We start from the raw sequence: 14,018 nt of genomic DNA on the forward strand, positions 1-14,018 counted from the left end.
ATTACTCACATTTGAGAACAAAATCTTCCACTTCAATGTTTGTTGAGAAAGTGTGATGTCATAACAATGTGAGGGATCAAACTCAGTCACTTGGTTGCTTGTGAAGGTTTCTGTGAGTCTTTACCAACACGTTTCTTGATTATTTTCTTCTTCTTCACTTTCTTGGTCTTGGGCTCGTTGTGCTTGGAGCCCAGAGCGGGTCGTGACCTGGTCAGGTAGTTTGCCGTGGGGCTGATCTTACTGTGGCTGGTCTCTGGGTCGGAGCGTACGCCCTGGGCAGAGATGGACTTGGCGCCTGCGCTGCGAGGGGAGTCGTCCTGGAGGTTGGGCTGCGAGTAGGAGCGTATGGCAGGAGAACTGGTGGGCCGGCGAAGTGTGAGGCCCGGCTGGTGGTCCGGGTCGCTGCTCAGGTGAGTGACGGAGTAGCGGCTGCTGTTGGACATGACAAGATGGTGCCAGGAGCTGAGAGGGGTGGCAGAGAAGGGCTGAGGGCCGCCGGAGTCCTCTTTGGTGCCTCCTGGAGACATCACCATGGAGCCGTGAGGTGTAACCGCCTCCACTGCACTCTGGAAGGTCTTCAGGATGCGATCGCTCTTCTGCTTCTCCTTCTTCTGACGCGATTCAACCTTCTTCAGCTGGCGGCGATGGTCTCTCATCATCTGTTTCCTGGTGTCTGCAAGTCCCCTGCACACACACACACACACACGCACACGCACACACACACACACACACACACACACACACACACACACACACACACACACACACACACACACACACACACACCTGTGACTCAACTTGACACCTGACATCTGATGATTTCCCACATTCATTATGTCGCTCATAAATCATTCAAATAAAGATAAAACCAGTGATTGAAGTGTTAACATAATCTAGAGCAACACTGGGAGCGTTCCAACAATAAACCAAGCAGCTCCCCTCTGTGAGGCAGTAATGAGGGTCTGTCTCCAGACCTGCTCACCTGTAGTCCACTATTCCTGTCCGGTCCCGATCGAGTTTCTCAATCAGCTCCTCAATCTGGTATCGATCCAAAGGAATGGAGGATTGCTGTGATGGTTTCAGAAATATGAAAGGAACAATGAGTCACTTATGCCTTCTTATCTTCTCATGTTTACATGGAACTCATTTGTAATCTGGTGATCCTGTACATGTTGTTTAAATGATTTTGCAGACTCAACGAAGGGACGTTTAGTTAGAAACCTGAACGGCCTTCCTGAAGTCAGAAACAGGAACTTGCATGGTGCCGTCTTTGTCAATGTTCCGAAAGAAATCCCACAGACGGAGCTTCCTTTGATCCAGATAATCCTGAAAGACAAAATTTAGTAATATACTGAATGTTTATGCAGTTAGATATTCAGAGATTTGATGATTTTGATCGAACAAATGAGCAAACTGACCTGGATGACTTTCATTGGATTGGGGCGTTGAGGAGGTTTCTTAGCGATGGAGCCTCCTACACCTCCATACTCCACATCCAGACTGGGATGCTCCAGACAGATCAGCTCCAACAGCTGCACAAAGTTCTCATTCACCAGCACGTTCTGCTCAGATAAACAAGAAATAATCCAACACTGTCATCTTTGATTGGCATTGGGATGGAAAATATTGTCCAAAGTTATCAAAGAGAGGATTCAGGAGTCACTCACACATATATTGATCTCCTCCAGGGCAGATCTGGGCGTGTTCTTCACCACGTTAATCAGGGCCAGAGCTCCTTCGACTGTCAAAGAGTTGTACGCCAACTGCAGAAGTGAAGGGATAAAGCATGACCTCACCTGCATGATACTGACTCTATCTATACAGTATATGCTCCATACCACCCACCAGTAAGACCCGCAGGGAGTCATTGGCCTCCAGTCCCCTGCAGAGCATGCCCACACCCTCGTTGGTCAGGCGGTTGTTGGTGAGGTCCAGATACACCAGGGTGCTGTTGAATTTCAGGGCCTCTCCCAGAGCCAGGGCCCCCTCGTTCCCAAAGCCGTTCCAAGACAAGTCCAGGTGTTTTAGGGTTGTATTCACCTTAACATGTAGAATGCTTGGAAATGGGATCAAGTGTGTGTAAACCAAGTCAACAATCAAGTACAGTTCTTATACATACACACCTTCAGAGTGGCACAGAAAGCCACAGCTCCTTTCATTCTAAGATGATTCCAGCTGAGGTCCAGCAACTCCAAACCTTCATTGTTTGCTGTATAAATGAAAGGTGTTTGTTTCTTTGATCTCTTTATTCTTGGGGTGTAGTATGACACTGTGGAGTAAATGTGTGTGTGTTACCTACCCAGCAGCTGGCCCAAATGCTCCCCTCCTCTCCCACAGAACTCATTATGACTCAGGTCCAGCTCCTTTATTCTGTGATTGATCTAAAGACACAAATACCAGCAACTACTAAACAGCTAATGTGACATTTAATGGGGATGGGTTTGGTGATTTCACTACTCACAACTTACTGACAAGGCATCCGCAAAGAATTTAGCGTCATCATCAATAAATCCATTTCCTATTAGTAAAGAAAATGTGTTAAAATACACAAAATAGGTGTTATAGCACTAATAATGTACATGTAACATAGGAAATAATGTATGATTTTACAGTTTCAGGATGATTTTTCTGCTTATGCATTACCTGAGAGTTTCATAGACTTAATTGAAATGTTGTCCTGCAGCATTTTACCAACACACTCAGCTCCTGCAGACTTCAGATTATTGTTGGACAAATCCTAGAAAAGCACATAATGATGTTGTTTGTGTTGCACATTATTGTAGTAAAGCTGGGATCTGAAAAGCAGCTCCGCCCTCTAGTGGATGATATTACACCTGCAATAACACAGTACATACCAAGTGCTCAATGGTGAGATTGACCCTTAGCATCTCCACAACGCACTTGGCCCCCTCAGCTAGAATGTGTGTGTCTGCCAGCTCCAGAACATTGATGCGCATGTCAGACTAAATACAAAGGGTTCAGCAGATTTAGTAAGTGAGTTTAAACGATCAGGCTTAGTGACTTTTCTATTCATCTATTGTTCAACTCACCACCAAAGCAATAGCGAGTGCCTTACACCCAAGAGGTCCCAGTCCATGATGGCTGAGGGTCATGGTGCGACTGTCCAGGTTCCGTATGAAGTAAGAGACGGGCACAACGCCCACCATGCTGCAGGCCTGCAGGTAGACCTCAGCCACAGACTTCAACTCATCCTTCTCTGACAAAGACACACCAGTATCTAGGTTATGACACTTTGCTAATTTAACAGCTGGATAGTTTTTGCATCAGCTTCACATCTAAGAATCTATAAATATATTGAAGAGTTAGTTCTGGCGCCCTAATCTGCTCCTCACCATCAGAGTCCTCGTCTGTGTCCTGCTCGTCCCTCACACTGTGTTTCTGTGTCTGGGATGTGCAGCCGTCATCGTTCACACTGAGGGACTCAAAAGACAGCGTGGACATCTCTGCTTCTCCCAAGATGAGGATGAAGAGCAGACAGAATATAAAGAGTGTTCAGTGCATTTGTGTGGTGAGAGGGAGAGCTGGTGCTGTGAAAGGGAATACGTCCGTGCTGTGCAGGAGGTAACTCAACCCAGGAGGTAACGTATCCGATAGTGACATCAATCATTCATGCATCACTATGGTAATAATCCTGAATTTATCCAACATAAACTCAGCATATTGATGTCCAGTGTGGCGTTTTGTTAAGGGAATAATAATAATACTTTTAGACTGTTGTAAAGTTATCATACTGCCAGTCAGCATCAAATATAATACACCCTGCAGGAGTGAATGTGGACCAATCACAGGGCAGATAGTCCAGGACATGTTGACTCATCATGGCCCTGGTGAGAACAGTAACTACCTCACTTCCTATCCCTTCACATTGTCCAACAGCACAGCGCCACACAGTGGACAGGCTGGGTTAGGGTCTTTATTTCACTCATTATGGTCGAAGTCATGTGTTTTTGTTTTTGTCGTGATCATTTAAATTTTATATTTATCACAGGAGGATGTTAATAGGAGGATTTGTAGTATTCTGTCACATAGAGTTTATACTAGAGAGGGATCTTACAGTATTCTGGAGGTAATTTTCAGGGTTTTATTATAGATGTTAAGCAACAAATCCTCCACACCAGTGACGTTTGACATTGGACACTGACCCCCCCCCCCCCCCCCCCCCCCCCCTCAGCTGCACCCAACCCCCCCACCCCATCCACAACAACCTCTCCTCCACAGTGCGCATGCGCCGATCAGAGCACAGAAGCATGATTGGCACACTGTTATTCTACGCGCTCTACCCGCTAACACGGCTCCTCGGCAGCTGGGGCTCAGGTGAGATGTCACTGAGCAAGCATGTCCGAGTGTGCTGACTGAGAACTTTCACCAAACCAAAGTGCGTGTGTGTGGGCGTACGGGTGTGTGTGTGGTGCGTTTAAGCACTTGCCAGGAGGTCACAAGCTGACAAATGTTTGCTATTTTTAACTTAAAGCTGCAGTCTGAGCAGCTGGGAGTCTTTGTTTTTTCGGTAACTTTCTCTTTTCTGTCATGACGTTTGACTCTGTGCCTGCTAGTGAAGGCAAAGCGATATGAACGTCAGCATGTTGTGCGAACGGGGAGACATTTGTTGTGTTAGTTCTCACAGCCCGGCTTGTTTAAGTTGGCACATGTGGTCATGCTGCCTTTAGGGACCGCTCGTAAACTACCAATTTCCACCTTTAGACGTCACGCATGCAAGTGTTCTTGGTTCTTGGTTGGGCATAAACACAATGCAAACGGTGCAGATGTGTTTTATCTTTAAGCAACTACAGACTCCTAAACTGTTATACATTGCAATGCCAATGCATACAAATAATAAAAGGATTTATTATTAAGTGAATTGTTCAATCTTTTGTAAACAGTAAAAGTATGAATTCTGTGTGCAGTAACAAGTGTGAAGCAGTTCATATGCAGCCTTTGGACAATGAATGTTGATGTTAAAAAAATGTCAGTATTGATACTTTCAACAACCCTGCAGTCTACATAACAGGAACCTTAAAAATGTGGTATTCTTTGGATGTTGTCTCCTGCTTGTGGTTCCTCTGTGTGCTTGTATTGCTTTGAGGCTTCTAGATGCCCAGTGAGAAAACAAAAGCACATTTCAATACATTAATGGTACAATGAATGAAGGTTAGATGGCACAGATGCAGCTGCTGACATCAAAATGCTTCACGTGTGACGTTCTGACCCTATTCTGCTTCATTTACGTCCACAGACGTCTTGAAGAAGCGTCTCTCTCCTGCACAGGTTAATGGCAAGGCTGTGTGGGATGGTGTGGGTGCCCCAACAAGGAGGTTCGAGCAGTCTCAGACAGCCCCGCTGGACCAGAGACTCGATCCAGGACCTGGATCGAGTGGAGAAATGGGAAAAGGGATGAAAGCACAAAGTCCAGGAAAGGAAGGCGGGTTACTACCTGACGTGGATAAAGAGGAGCGGGCGGCTGGTTTGTGTGAGAGTGAGAGACTTTTAGAGACGGATGAGGTGCAGAGGGCAGAAATGGAGAAAGAAGCAGAGACGCATGATGGAAATCAAGAAGACACAGTGAAAATTTCTGAGCAAGATATCCAGCAAACAACTGCCCAGGCGAATGTTTCCCCTGTGACAGGTCCACAAGAACCTTTGGCATATGGAGACCGAAAGCCAGCTGAAGACGACACACCAGCAACCGTCTGTCCATTGGAGGAACAAACGACGCAACTAATTATCGACGAGTCAAACCCTTCAGCTGAAGCTCCAGCAGAAGAAGCTGAGTGCTGGGATACATGCGTAGGTCTTGATCCTGATGGGGCCAGCAGCCCATCACTGGCTCTGTCCTTCCTTCTCTCAGACGGTCCAACTGAAGACAGTGGGTTTGGACATGATCAGCCTGCCTGGCACTTCCCTGCAGGTCCTGGACTGGCACAGGAGCTGCAGTGCCCACTATGGCAGTTCCCCACCATGAGCTATTACCCGACATTAAAGCAGGCAGATCCCTTTGAAGGTGAGAATCTGTTTGATGTTTCACTCTTAGCTGTTTAAAATCCCTCTATGAAGTAACTCAGACTCTTCCTCTGCTCAGTAACATGGAGACTGTGGGAGGAGGTGGATGAAGGTGCCGCTGCAGCCCCTCTCCCGTTCCCTAAGGTCGCCTTTGACTTCACTGTCATGTCCTACAACATCCTGGCTCAGGACCTTCTGGAGGCTCATCAGGAGCTGTACACACACTGCCCCCTGGAGGTGCTGGAGTGGAGCTACCGTTGCAGTCTACTTTTGAAGGAAATACAGAAATGGGTGCCAGATGTGAGTGAAATGATCCACGCGTCTCTCTCAGGCCAGCTTAGACTAAATACAGGTTCATTCTCATTGGTAGCGACGCAGTAATGAGTTGTTTGTGTGTAGATTCTTTGCCTTCAAGAGGTGCAGGAGGACCACTACCATGATCAGCTCCATCCAGCCCTGTCTCAGATGGGTAGGTCAGTGAAGTGGAACAGTCACTTTGGAGGTTATAACACTAAAAACGTTACATATAGTGTGTTCTTCCTCCTCTTTGACTCCAGGCTACACCTGTGTGTACAAGCGGCGCACAGGCGATAAGACGGACGGCTGTGCTAGTTGCTACCGCGGCGACCGTTTCTCAGAGATTTCAATCACGGCGCTGGAGTTCTTCAGGCCGGAGACGGAGCTGCTGGACCGGCACAACGTGGGCATCGTGCTGCTGCTCCGGCCAGTGGTGCCGCAGGGGTCAAAGGTCAAGGGCCCACCTCTCTGCGTGGCCAACACACACCTGCTCTTTAACCCGAGGAGGGGCGACGTGAAGCTGGCTCAGCTGGGCGTGATGCTGGCAGAGATGGACAGCGTGTTCAGGTCCTGCAAAGCTGGAGGGGAACACTGTAACGTCGTACTGTGCGGGGACTTTAACTCCGTCCCCAACGCGCCTCTGTACCAACTCATCACCACCAGGCAGCTCTTCTACAACGGTCTGCCAGCATGGGCGGTGAGGCGGCAACACTTCGCTTCCATCCAGTTCTTCCTCAAACTTTGTGTCGTAATGCTGCAGTGTGTGGGAGTGTGTAATCGTGTGTTTGTTCTTTGCGTGTGACAGATATCGGGTCAAGAGAACTTGTGGCACCAAACGCAGTGTTACAGACTGTTTGCGCCCCTGTGGCCTAGCAGTCTGGGGATCGGCGACAACTGCCAGTACACCGTCGCCAAGGAGATGCTTGAGAGCTCAGGTTAGTCAATACATTTACATATACATAGATGATACACAGTAAATGTCTCACTTATTGCATTTTTGCCTTAATCGCAGTACAGACAAATGTAAAGGTAGCCATTGTTTGAAGCCTTACGTTTACCTTCAATGTGTGTGTTGTCTCTGACTTGTAGGGAAACATCAGTACAGCCGTGACTTCCTGCTGCAGCTGCGCTTCTGTCCCGCGGCGTGCGTTCGTCCCGTGAAGCTGGAGCAGATACCAGGTGTCACCGACGACACGCCAGGTACAGTGTGTACAGTGGTGTAAAGGTAGTTAAAGATACAGCAGAAATAATATGACGTCATCAGTAATGTTTGGGCTCTTTCTTATTTTGCACAGACGCATCCAAGGAAAATCAATCTGAGGAACAAAGGTCAGTTCATTTGTTTTGGATTTTGATGTCTTTACTGCGTCTTTGTGTCAGACATTGAATACGTAGATGTGTGGACACGGGATGTGAGCATTTATTTGTCTCACAGGTTCAGAACCACAATCAGCCACAGGTTGGACCTGCAGTCGGCCTACACACACGTCCTCCCCGGCTCCGGCCAGTCGGAGGTCACGACCCTGCACTCCAAAGGTGCAGCTACGGTGGACTACATCTTCTACAGCCCCAAACGCCCACACAGTGATCTCAAAGGTACACGGAGGTGAAATGAAGCTCGTCACTCTGCAGCTTTTAAATGAATTTGATGTTTTTGATGTTTGTTTCTCTCTGAAGGACTGACGCTGCTCGGCTGTCTCTCCCTCCCCTCTGAGGACGTCCTCTGGTCAATCAACGGTCTTCCCAGTCACATATTCCCCTCTGACCATCTCAGCCTCCTGACCAACTTCCAGCTGCTTTTGGACGCTGAATGATGGGAAGGACTGCAGAGGAATTCCTTGTAATGGACGCCAGAGCTGATTAGCTTTGTTCAAATGTTGCTTTTAGGTGCGGTTTGAACCTGGAGCACCATTGTTTTTGTTTTTTACATTGAGCAAAGAGCAGCGATTTTAGTTTAAAAGAGCCAAAGAAAGCATGCTAAGACTGAATATCTGCAGGTTAGATTGTTCATGCACACTAGGTTTGTGGCATGATGTCATTATTGATGCTGTCAATGTTTTATTTGAGTTGTAGTTGCTGGTGTTTCTCACTGACCCGTCTGTGTTGCTGTTAAGAAACTCTGAATTCTTTTTTATTTCTTTAAAACTTGATTTCCTCTCCATGCTGGTCAGATTTATATTTTGAGATGTATAGATAATATAACTAAAGATGTTTTGGATTCATTTGTGGCTTCCTAGTGGCTTTGTTTACTGCTGTGGTGTCTGAGGTTGGAACCTGAATGTTGTTTCTGCCCGTCGCATCCCGCTGCACTCAAGTCTGTCAGGGAGAAGATGTGTGCATGTTTCTGTGTGTGTATGTGTGTGTGTGGTTAATGCATGGATGAATAATTCATCTGGATGGTGGAGTGTTCATGCGTGATGGGGCTCAGAGTGGCTCAGCAGGATAGAACATGTTTGTGAAGGCGTTTCCCCATCTGGAGGACATCTTCCTCTCCCTCCTCACTGATTCTCTGTTGTTCTTTGTTTGCTGATGTTCTTTGCAATAAGTGTTGAAAAGTTCATTGTGGAGGAGATGACTGGTGTGCAGCCTCTGGTGCCGGCTGTGTGTAAGCATTAGTGGGTCAGTAGGTTTGTAGTAAATGGATTACTAAGCCTTCTGCTTGTTTGTGTGTGTGTGTGTGTGATTGTGGTGGTGAAGGCGTTTGACATCTGGAATCCACCGGCAGGAAAAATTAATCATTGTTTCTCTTTCTCTCGTATTGCACTACTGCACTTCAGTCACCAAGGCAACAGAATATTCCAACATTAACAGCTCCTTTTCTGTCTCTGTCGGTTGTGGTGAGTGCAGCAGAGCTTCAGGCCTCGTTGGTAAACTTGCTGCCGTGTCACGTTGGTTTGAATCCATTTAGTTTGGGATTTGTTGAAGAGGCTCAATGATCAGGAGAGCAACAAGCATTCTATAGCCTCCCTGAGCCCTGAATAATTAATAATCTACTGCTCTCAGACACAGGACATGGCTCATCTTTGGCACAAGGTGAAGCTAATTACACTAAATACAATGTATATGTCTGTATTTCATCACAGAATAGAACAAACAAACACAAGGAGCTGTTGCCACCTTGAGGGTTTTCTTTTATTGTGACAGTGTCGGTTAAATGCAGTGTTTTTGTTCAAAGTAATTACATTAAAGGGCACAGAAGAAAAAAAATCAACACCCACACACAAAAATGTTGTCGGTGGCAACGTATTGAAAGGAGTGTGTGGTAAAGGTCAGTGGTCTCATCAATACTGAGGGAAGTACAAAATGACAGGATCTCCACTTAAAAAGTACAAAAGTGCTATTAACAAATGTTGACACATCTTAGCCTAAATGGAAGTCAGTTGCTTGGATACCACTTAAGGCAAGTCAAATATTGGATCAAGTTGCTACAAATCAAAGTGTAAAAAAAAAGAAAAGAAATATCATATATATAAAGCAGTTTAATAGTAAAGTTTCTTCTCGTTTCCTCCCTCCGAGGTGCGGTGGCGTCCACGTCAAACGCGTCGCCATCGCTCGCCTCCTGCTTTTATCTTCAGTATAACAGAATAACTCAAGTGTCCCGGCTCACATACTCTCATCAGACGCTTTCATACTCATTAAACACGTGTAATGTATGTACCTCACTGTATTTAAATAAGGTATAACGCATGCTGAACACACTACGCCTCAGCTGTTACTACGGCAACCTGTTTCTTCTCTTGGAATCGTCATAAAAGGCACCAGGGTTGTGGTCTGAAAACTACAAAAGCAAGTGCTCTCCTAAAATCACAAGTATCCGCACGCTTACAGTACGATATGATGACGCACACACACACACTGCACACGGAGCTGAACACGATGAGGCATGATATGTCCTCTAGCACACTCACACTCAGCAGTCTTCACGCCCCGACATCGTAATTCACATTTTGTATAAACTCTGCATTGTTATTCTTCTTTTTAAAACACGAAGTACAAATTGCTGGACTTGTGATCGTGTTGTAATAATTTGGAAATATTGCCAGCACCCATTACACACAGGGCAGAGGGACAGGAAGGGTGACAGATGCTGCTGGTGACCTATGTAACATTACATCATGTGAATAGGTCCATTTAGAAAATCATACATACATAGATAGAAGTAAAGGTGCCGGGTACCTTGTTGTAACATAACAGGCCAACTAAAACTCCTCTTCAGACTCGAATCTGATAACCGTTCATGTCTCTGGATGGTTTCTGCTCCAAAACCTTCTTCTCTGCAGAGGATCTGTAACAAAACAAACATATCAGAGACTTTGCATTCTTTTGTATGAATAACCTAATTAAGTATGATGAAGATGATGACTCTTACCGCCTCTCCACACGGCTGATCCTGCGCACGGGGCTGTTTGGGCCTCTGAGGGGCGACCCCATGCTGTTCCTCCGGTCTTTGGTGGGAGACGGAGGCGCAGGCTTTCCAATCTGCAAAAACAATTGGCTGTAAGTTTTAATCTTCATTAACTAAAGGCAGAACGGTTGAAGTCTTCTTTCCCATGTCTTTAATGTGATTGTGGCGAGCACTCTGCTGATGGAGCCATGCATGACGCACAGCAGGGCAGACACATTAGTTTTATTACACACACACACACACACACACACACACACACACACAGCTCAGCATCCCGGCAGGCTTTATTATGTTAGTGATGAGAGGAGATGAGTGCATCGTTTCAGCACAATCGCTCCAAAAATAGCAGGTCGACTCAGTGTCACCATGCACGGGGAAACAGCATGACAAAGAGGTGACAAATCAGATTTTCCATTGTCAGGCAGGGTTAGACTGTAATCAGCTCCCAACTGAGGCTTAAACTGAGCACATTAACTTCAAAATGCCTTAAATTAATGGGAAACTCTGTGACCTTGCGTCCCAGCCTAAACTGCACTCTTACCTTCAGTCTCATGTCTCGCGTGTGTCTCTCCAGCTCCCTCCTCAGCTCCTCCTTGGACAGTTTGTCCACGTCCAGTATGGAGTGTTTCCATTCGATCTGCTCCACGCTGTGAGCATCATGGGACACATACTGGCCGATCTTGACCTTGCGCAGTGAGTGCCAGTAGCCCCTGTAGGCTCCCTCGTATTCCTGCACCAAATCCATCAGCGTCTTGAACTCCAGCGGCTTGAACATGAGCTCCTCCCTCCTGCTCATGCCCAGCGCACCAAAGCGCCCCCCGCTGTGAACCCCCAATACGATGTGGTGGAAGTAGTTCCCTGAGAACTGAGACTTAAAGCTGAGGGGGAAACGCTCCACACCCGGCATGTTGTTGGTGAGGTAACTGGACCCCCGGCTGGGTTAAGGACATTTTAATCTGTAAATATAAAATCTTAACTGTCACAGGACTTCGATTCTATCATCTGAAATGAACTCTAACACAACAGAGTACATCAAAGGGATCAGCACAGTGACACCACGATTGATTAAGTGATGTCTAATCGATGCTGAATTTCAATACAAAATCCAACAAATCTGCCATGAGACAGAGTTCTTGCCCTGTCCCGTTTGTCTCCGCAGACACTGATGAAGACTAAAGTGAGCACATCAGCATACAGATTTGAAGTCATCACAATTTGCCATGCAACCTGATCTGCTGGTGCAAGGATACATCCCCAGGATCACCGCCTCCAGGCATTTGATTGGCAGAGCCTCGCGGGTCATCTCTTTAGCGATGTCCATCAACCTGCACAGAAGAGCGCCCCCCTTTAATGTATGGTATCATGTATTAGATCATGTTATACGACATAAGAGCATCACTAAGAACACTGTTATTGATTCCATGCAGCCGAGCACAGACATTTTCCATGTGCTGATGAAATAAAATCTTGGCCCCTAAATCGAATAAACTGAGGTCAGCTGAAGTTTCCGTTCCAGGCTTCTGCTCGCCGCCGTCGCCAAACTCGTTCAGCCGTGACGCCAGAGCCAGAAACAGCTGAAGCACACAGCTCAGCCACATGCATCAGGCGTCAAGCAGCTCGGGCCAAAACAGAAGGGGAAGAAGAACATCTTTCTTACGCTGTGAGAGGCCGACTCTTCTTAATCTCATAAAACTGTGTTCCAGTGTGATTGTACCTGTGGAAGGCAGTTAAGTTCAAACCACCAGAGAGAGAAGATGGCAAAAGCAGAACAGACAGACGTTTCAGATACTTTGTGGTAACTGAAGGTTGTTAGTTAATTATGCATGAGTTTCTGTTCCACTTAAATACGCTGAATTGTAATTGTTCTGATGCTATGAACCTCATGACCCAGCCAGGCTCTCACTTAAAGGATACTGCAATTCCCTGATGTATTTCTGTATGGCTTCCAGGCGCTGTGGGATAACGGCGGTAGGTTGGTATGTAGGCACACTCGGTACTGGAATCTGTGGGACAGAGGGTCCAAACAACGGCGTTACAGCCATACAATCACCATATTCACTGCAGCCGGAGAATGTTGTCTTGTTCGACCTCCGGATTCGTCGCTATTCAGTGTAACTGATGGTGAGAGTGTCTTAAGTGCTCCGGGTTGCCACTTTCACGAGGTTGACAATAATTGAATCTAACATCACATTGCATAGAGTGCAAACATACTGAGTGTGGCAGAGTGGCAGGAAAGGGGCCTCATATTTCATGTTTGGTCCATTTATAGTGGATTCTTTGTGGCTTTCAGTGTTTCTAACTATCAACTGGGATGGCGCCATAATGCTGGAACTCAAATCTGATGAACATGTAGTCAAACAAGCTTCCACGTTGCGATGGTGCCTCACTGAGCAGCACGGATGGATGATAAGGGGCGATACATTACCTTGGGCAGGTCAGCAGCACCTCGCATCTCCTTCCCGAAAGCTTCTCCCCCGGGGTGGACTCGAGCCACATGGCGCCACATCCTCTCCCAAGTCTCCTCATCCACCGGCAGACCTCCTCTGTTCACAAAGAAGGGCACCCCTCCGTCCCTCAACTCTTCCTCCCCTTCGTCCTCCTCATCCACAGAGCCGGCGGTGGCCCTCAGCATCCCTCCTCCACAGGGAGTGCTGGCACAGGAATGTCCTGACGGATGTCTTGGACCTTTCAGTGCTGATCTGCTGGCAGGTTTGAGGAGGCCCCCACAACAGATGACCAACTCATGACACCCAGCACAGGCAGCCAGTGTGCCTACACACCTTTACGCCAAACGCAGCGGCGTCCTGAAAGAAGAAGGTGGAACTGACCTTTGTTATTGTGGCTGAAGCAGCTGAAGATGGAGCATTTATGAGCGATTATTGCAAAAACTCCTTGGCACTTGGAGGTAATGTAACGTGCCTGTAAAAATATGAGCTCAACTATCTTTGAATGTGTCTAGAGTCTAAAGCGTAATGTACATTACTAATCACAGCCTGTAAGAGACGTTACTCGCGGATTATTAGACTAATAGGATTCAATCATTCCCGGCACCGTTATCCCAAAGGTCATTCGCATCGCAGGCATCCGGAAAAATCGACTCTGCTGTGATTGAATGTCAGTTCCGATCATTGTTACTCATCCCCACTTAGGTCCGCGTTTCCGGATTCATGTCCTCAAGTCCTCCGCTCCATTCTTTGCCCAGATGCTCCGCTTGGCTTCAGTCACTGCGGCTCGAATCCAGGTCCAAGAGCCGCTCAGAGTGACACTCCCAGACCTCCCTCTAACCGCGCATGCGCCC

The 14,018-nt window shown here is 47.0% G+C and overlaps 3 protein-coding genes across 4 annotated transcripts; 1 reads left to right on the plus strand and 2 right to left on the minus strand.

Moving 5' to 3' along the window:
• Positions 1–86: 86 nt before the first annotated feature.
• Positions 87–3,462, minus strand: lrrc74a (leucine rich repeat containing 74A). The gene is made up of 13 exons (XM_076161747.1): positions 3,354–3,462; positions 3,051–3,217; positions 2,856–2,963; positions 2,644–2,737; positions 2,469–2,518; positions 2,300–2,381; positions 2,124–2,209; positions 1,846–2,040; positions 1,668–1,763; positions 1,419–1,562; positions 1,222–1,326; positions 983–1,068; positions 87–684 (listed from the first exon to the last, which is right to left on the minus strand). Exons 1-13 carry the CDS (start codon positions 3,460–3,462, stop codon positions 87–89), a joined length of 1,920 nt encoding a protein of 639 aa, XP_076017862.1.
• Positions 3,463–4,251: 789 nt separating this feature from the next.
• On the plus strand, positions 4,252–8,517 carry angel1 (angel homolog 1 (Drosophila)). The gene is made up of 10 exons (XM_076161522.1): positions 4,252–4,335; positions 5,255–6,019; positions 6,098–6,318; positions 6,418–6,487; positions 6,576–7,012; positions 7,121–7,250; positions 7,405–7,515; positions 7,611–7,644; positions 7,751–7,911; positions 7,993–8,517. Exons 1-10 carry the CDS (start codon positions 4,269–4,271, stop codon positions 8,127–8,129), a joined length of 2,133 nt encoding a protein of 710 aa, XP_076017637.1. The 5' UTR covers positions 4,252–4,268; the 3' UTR covers positions 8,130–8,517.
• A 916-nt stretch (positions 8,518–9,433) lies between these two features.
• vash1 (vasohibin 1) lies at positions 9,434–13,999 on the minus strand. Of its 2 annotated transcripts, XM_076161549.1 has the most exons (8): positions 13,866–13,999; positions 13,146–13,524; positions 12,635–12,723; positions 12,378–12,434; positions 11,971–12,045; positions 11,262–11,643; positions 10,685–10,794; positions 9,434–10,600 (listed from the first exon to the last, which is right to left on the minus strand). In XM_076161549.1, the coding sequence occupies exons 2-8, from the start codon at positions 13,350–13,352 to the stop codon at positions 10,528–10,530; spliced, it is 993 nt and encodes a 330-aa protein (XP_076017664.1). In that variant the 5' UTR covers positions 13,353–13,524; positions 13,866–13,999; the 3' UTR covers positions 9,434–10,527. The 2 variants fall into 2 exon arrangements, with proteins under 2 accessions (XP_076017664.1, XP_076017663.1); XM_076161548.1 differs by having other exon boundaries at positions 13,146–13,999.
• Positions 14,000–14,018: the final 19 nt, after the last annotated feature.

This window comes from Genypterus blacodes, unplaced genomic scaffold (genome assembly GCF_046128005.1).
Source record: "Genypterus blacodes isolate CSIRO-AG114 ecotype Tasmania unplaced genomic scaffold, CSIRO-AGI_Gbla_v1 ptg000112l_1, whole genome shotgun sequence".
Taxonomy (NCBI): domain Eukaryota; kingdom Metazoa; phylum Chordata; class Actinopteri; order Ophidiiformes; family Ophidiidae; genus Genypterus; species Genypterus blacodes.